The sequence below is a fragment of the Octopus bimaculoides genome, chromosome 2 (assembly GCF_001194135.2).
Source record: "Octopus bimaculoides isolate UCB-OBI-ISO-001 chromosome 2, ASM119413v2, whole genome shotgun sequence".
Classification (NCBI taxonomy): Eukaryota; Metazoa; Mollusca; class Cephalopoda; order Octopoda; family Octopodidae; genus Octopus; species Octopus bimaculoides.
This window is the reverse complement of record NC_068982.1, coordinates 97,357,872-97,362,969: the sequence shown is the minus strand read 5'-3', so window position 1 is coordinate 97,362,969 and position 5,098 is coordinate 97,357,872. Positions and strand designations below refer to the sequence as shown.

Sequence of the window (5,098 nt, the reverse complement as noted above, 5' to 3'; positions counted from 1 at the left end):
GTACGTCAATGTCGGTTTAATGTAGTGATTGAATATGACAATGACTATAAAATATGCGAATTCTTTTATGTAACCCATGTATGCAGGTGAAGGTACATTAGAAGCCGCTACTATATAAATGCAAAATATTAAGATTTTGTATTCATTTTCAAAGACAGAATCAAATGCCAAACTTAGATAATCTTGTCAATGGCAGATAATATCCTTTTGATAAAAATTAAAAAAAAAACGTCTGATATATTTTTCTATAATGCGTTATAGAAAGTTCGCTAAGTGGATATTTGTAAACAAGTTGCGCGCGCATTCTAAGCTAAAGATGACTGTCTGTCGTAGTGATAAACATATCAAATCTGGTCTCGTCTGTTCAAGCAATCCATGGCTCCATGTTTATCAATACACACCCGGGAGATTATTATGTGATATAGGGGATATATCGGACAATGTTAACAGATTAAATAAGGAATATGAGACAATTCGTACTAATATCGTTGCTTACCATTTATCTATATATTTATATATTTCACATACGTTTTGGTGCATTTCTATTAAATTACTGTACCGAATATAATTCTATTTCATTAATGTTTATCCATGATCTGGAATATCTTTTCATTCCAGATCTTATTTTCAAATTCCTATAAATCTTTCCATGTCTACCAATATGGCGGACGACAGCTTATATTTACAGTTTGATGCTATTGTAAACAGCTATGTGAAATAAACTCCAAAAAGAACTATTCTTCTCCTTGTTATTGTTGTAGGTGGTGATGTTGCTGTTGATGTTGTCGCTCGAAATTAGATCATTGTTAAATGCATAATTCCAAGTTATTTCAACCGAGATTTACTAAATTATCTGCTAATTTAATTCCTTTTTATAAATATGTGTGTATGTGTGTGTGTGTGTGTGTGTGTGTGTGTGTGTGTGTGTGTGTGTGTGTGTGTGTGTGTGTGTGTGTGTGTGTGTGTGATGTGGTGTGTGTGTACACACATACATATATCATACGTATGTGTGTACGTGCGTGCGTGCATATGTAGTTATTTACTTATTACCATATTACTTAACTTACTTCGTGTTTATTACACGCAGTTACAGAAATAAACTTCATAAAAATGTATATAATAAAGCATAGAATCCAGGCTCCAATAATTTATTAGATATTTTACATTTAGTTTCTGAGCTTATCTCTGGGAGAATGTTTTCTATTGTTTATGTAAATAAATTATAAATTTCTAAACTAATATTCCTGTAACGTTGAAAACAATGTAATGGCCAACAAAATATGAAGTTTAGAATAATTTATTGATAATTCACATCGGATTTTCACACGCACATAAACACAAACACACATACACACATACACTTATATATTGACTCATTGATTTGTATTCATTTGTATTCATATATATATGTGTGTATGTGGATGTATATAGATAGTAATGTAGAAAATATTTTTAAGATATATTCTTAATAATCAATGGAGGTTGTGGTAATCTTGTGGATAATTCTAGACATGCTGGCAACCGGGCTTGTCTTTGGTTCTATTTTTCAGGTTGATTTCTTTTTCTTTCTTTTTTTTTTTATTATGTAAATTTTGGATATATATTCACCACGATTTTACTTGAAATCAATTAATTTGGTCTGTAGAATACTTTCTTCCAAATCACTGCAAAATTGTCATTACGGAACCACTTATCAGAGGAGCTAATTAAATTATCGAATATTTCGATAACTTCATTTACCAATAAACTTAGATCCGTGATTATATGGAATAATAATCGAGGAAATGGAACAAAATTCACCTTTTCCCTTCCTGAGTTTTTTGGGAAGAGATAATTCATTACAGAACATCGGATGGTTATAGAAATGTTGTTTAAACCATTTAATAGATCAACGCTTGTTCAACTCAGTTATGGTAAGCAACATTAAGTCAATCGTTATGGGAAACACTGTTTCTATAGGAGACACCGGATGCTGCAATTAATTCTACAATCCTTTACCTATCCAAAGCATTTTCATAAATATGTGCTAAATTTCCATACTTGTTTTCAGACTTTTAGTTTGCCCTTGTTTCATATATTCTGAATAATATATGCTTTCCTTTCACAAGCCCCAAGTTACTCTGGTGGTTGAAAAAAAATCGCGAATGTCTATTATATATTATGCATAGACGCTAAGGAAGTATGTACTTTGTGTCTCATATGATACATAAGACAGGCAAAAGGTTAAATAATTGACTTAGTTTGACGTATTAAGCATTTTCAAACTATCATGACTACACGCAATCACATCAGATTGGATGTCATTTAAATTAGCAACAACATCCCCGTCATTATGCCACGTTATTTTTATGTTTGTTTATTTATTTATTAATCTATTTATTTTTTAGCACAGTAACCCTAGGACAACACTCTCCAAATGTTTTCGTATTTTCTAAGCTGTGATATGAGAAGATTTAGTTTTTAAATGAGAGCCATCCGCGGTTCAAACACCCAGGTAAATTAACTGGATTGTAAGCTCGGAAACACGAGACGCAGCCAACAACCCCTAGAACAACACTCTCCAAATGTTCACGACTGGGCTGGACTATTTAGGATTCCCGCAGCCCACCTCGAATGAGGAAGGCCTTAGAAAAGGTGGGCTAAACATCGGATGTCGCAACTCTACCCGGCTGGAAAGCTGCGTTCAGCGGGTCATCCATTCTGCAGTCGAAACACTATAAATAACTTTGCTACTTGGAACGTTCGGACACTACTAGATCACAAGGACACAAATCGACCTGCCAGAAGAACAGCCCTCGTCACACACGAACTGATCCGTTTCGATGTGGACTTTGCAGCTCTGAGTGAAACCAGGCTCTCAGGGTAAGGATCACTTGAAGAGAAAAGTTCCGGATATACGATCTTCTGGAAAGGAAAGGAGCCTGGCCAACCTCATATGCACGGCGTGGGTTTTGCAATCAAGACAAAGCTCTTAGAATCCTTCAATCTGACTCCGCCTTGCATCACGGAGAGAATCATGTCCATCCGAATTCCCCTCTCAACATCTTTCATCACCATCTTTTCCATCTAAGCTCCAGCACTGGGTGCTGAGGACAACATAAAGGAAGAGTTCTACCATCAACTCGACCAACAACTCACAGCTGTCCCCAGTTCAGACAAGATCTTCCTATTGGGTGACTTCAACGCAAGGATTGGCAGGGACCATCATCTTTGGGAGAAGGTTGTTCGGAAAGACGGAGTCGGGAACTCCAATGCAAATGGACATATTCTTTTTGGACTGTGTTCCGAACACCAACTTGCTGTCACAAACACCTTCTTCAGGCAGAGGAACCGCTTCAAGATCACATGGCAACATCCCAGATCCAAGCATTGGCACCTCCTAAACTATGCCATCACAAGACAATGTGATCTCAAAAATGTTCTGATCACTCGTTCTATGCTGTCTGCTGACGACTGTTGGACCAACTACCGTCTGGTTGTCACGCGGATAAGATGGACTCTGAAGAAGAAGACAATCCCCTCAAGATCAAATCCACCTTCCCGGAGGAAGTACGACACCACTGCCATCCGATACCTCCAGAAGGTCCGTCTTTTTCAAGAGTCTGTCGAAAAGGAGTTGAATGAAACCCCACCTCCATGTGACAGCTCTGATCCCAACGCAGACTAGACCACGCTCGAGAACATCATCACCAAATCTGCGAGAGTGAACATCGGTTTCCAAAAGCGATCCCGTGCAGACTGGTTCGATTCAAACAGTCTTGAAATCTCCACCCTGATTGATGCCAAGCGATCGGCACTCATTGCACATCTGAACAACCCCTCATGTTCCACGAAACTCGCCAGATTCAAAGAAGCCAAATCACTCTGCCAAAAAAGGATTCGCGAGATCGAGAATCAATGGTGGTGAGCCAAAGCTGTCCAACTCCAATCCTTTGCTGACAGCCGTGACACGAGGAACTTTTTTGCTGGAACCAAGGAAATCTGCGGTCCCCAAATATCATCAACATCCCAGCTGAAAACAGCAGACAACTCAAATGTCATCACCGAGAAGGATGGGATTCTTCATCGCTGGAAAGAACACTTCGAAGCCTTGTTGAATCGCCCGTCCACTGCTTCTGAAGACTCGCTGAAGAACATTCCTCAACCCCCTGTCAGACCGGAACTGTCACGTTCCCCTTCCCATATTGAATTCATGACCGCTTTCAATCAAATGAAACCTAACAAAGCTCCTGGACCCGACAACATTTCCTTTGAATTCCCTTTGAACTCCTCAGAGCGGGTGGACCTGCTCTTCGGACAAGACTCTTCATGCTGATTCTGCAGATCTGGGAGAAGAAACAGATTCCTCAAGATCTCAAAGATACAGTCATTGTCACCATCTTCAAGAAAGGGGATAGGAGTCTTTGTGGTAACTATCGTGGCATCTCTCTGCTTTCAATCGCAGGCAAGATCATCGCACGATTCTTGTTACGTCTCCAAGCAGTAACTGAGTCAGTCTTTCCTGAGTCACAGTGTGGTTTCAGAAGGTCAAGCGGTACCATCGACATGATCTTTTGTGCACGTCAGATCCAGGAGAAGAGCCAGGAGCAGCAGACACCTGTCTTTTTTATCTTCTACGACTTGGAAAACGCTTTCGACAGTGTCTCAAGAGAGGTCATGTGGGATATCTTGCATCGTTACGGTTGTCCTGGAGGATTCCTCTCACTGATCAAGGGTTTCCATGATGACATGTGGGGAAGAGTCCTTTATCATTTCTGAAGAATTCAAGATCACCTGTGGCCTGAAGCAGAGATGTGTTCTTGCTCCAACCCTGTTTTCTCTCTACATCGCTGCCATGCTCTCCGAAATTCCAACAGACAACCCCGGAGTGGAACTCAGATGCAGATTTGATGGCGGGCTTTTCAACATCTCACGTTTCCTATCAAGACGTCACTGTCGAGAACACAAGAGCACTGAGCTTCAATACGCCGATGATAACGCAGTCCCATCTTCAACTGCAGAAGACCTCCAAACCTCAACAAACAACTTCAGCAGAGCTTATCAAACCTTCGACTGAAAGTGAACATCGCCAAAACCAAAGTGCTCGCTCATCCAGCTC

The 5,098-nt window shown here is 39.8% G+C and overlaps 1 protein-coding gene across 1 annotated transcript; it reads left to right on the top strand.

Annotated features, from left to right (window-relative positions):
• Positions 1–3,436: 3,436 nt before the first annotated feature.
• LOC106881092 (uncharacterized) lies at positions 3,437–4,758 on the top strand. Its single transcript, XM_014931318.1, has 2 exons — positions 3,437–3,583; positions 4,324–4,758. Exons 1-2 carry the CDS (start codon positions 3,437–3,439, stop codon positions 4,756–4,758), a joined length of 582 nt encoding a protein of 193 aa, XP_014786804.1.
• The last annotated feature ends 340 nt before the right edge of the window (positions 4,759–5,098 follow it).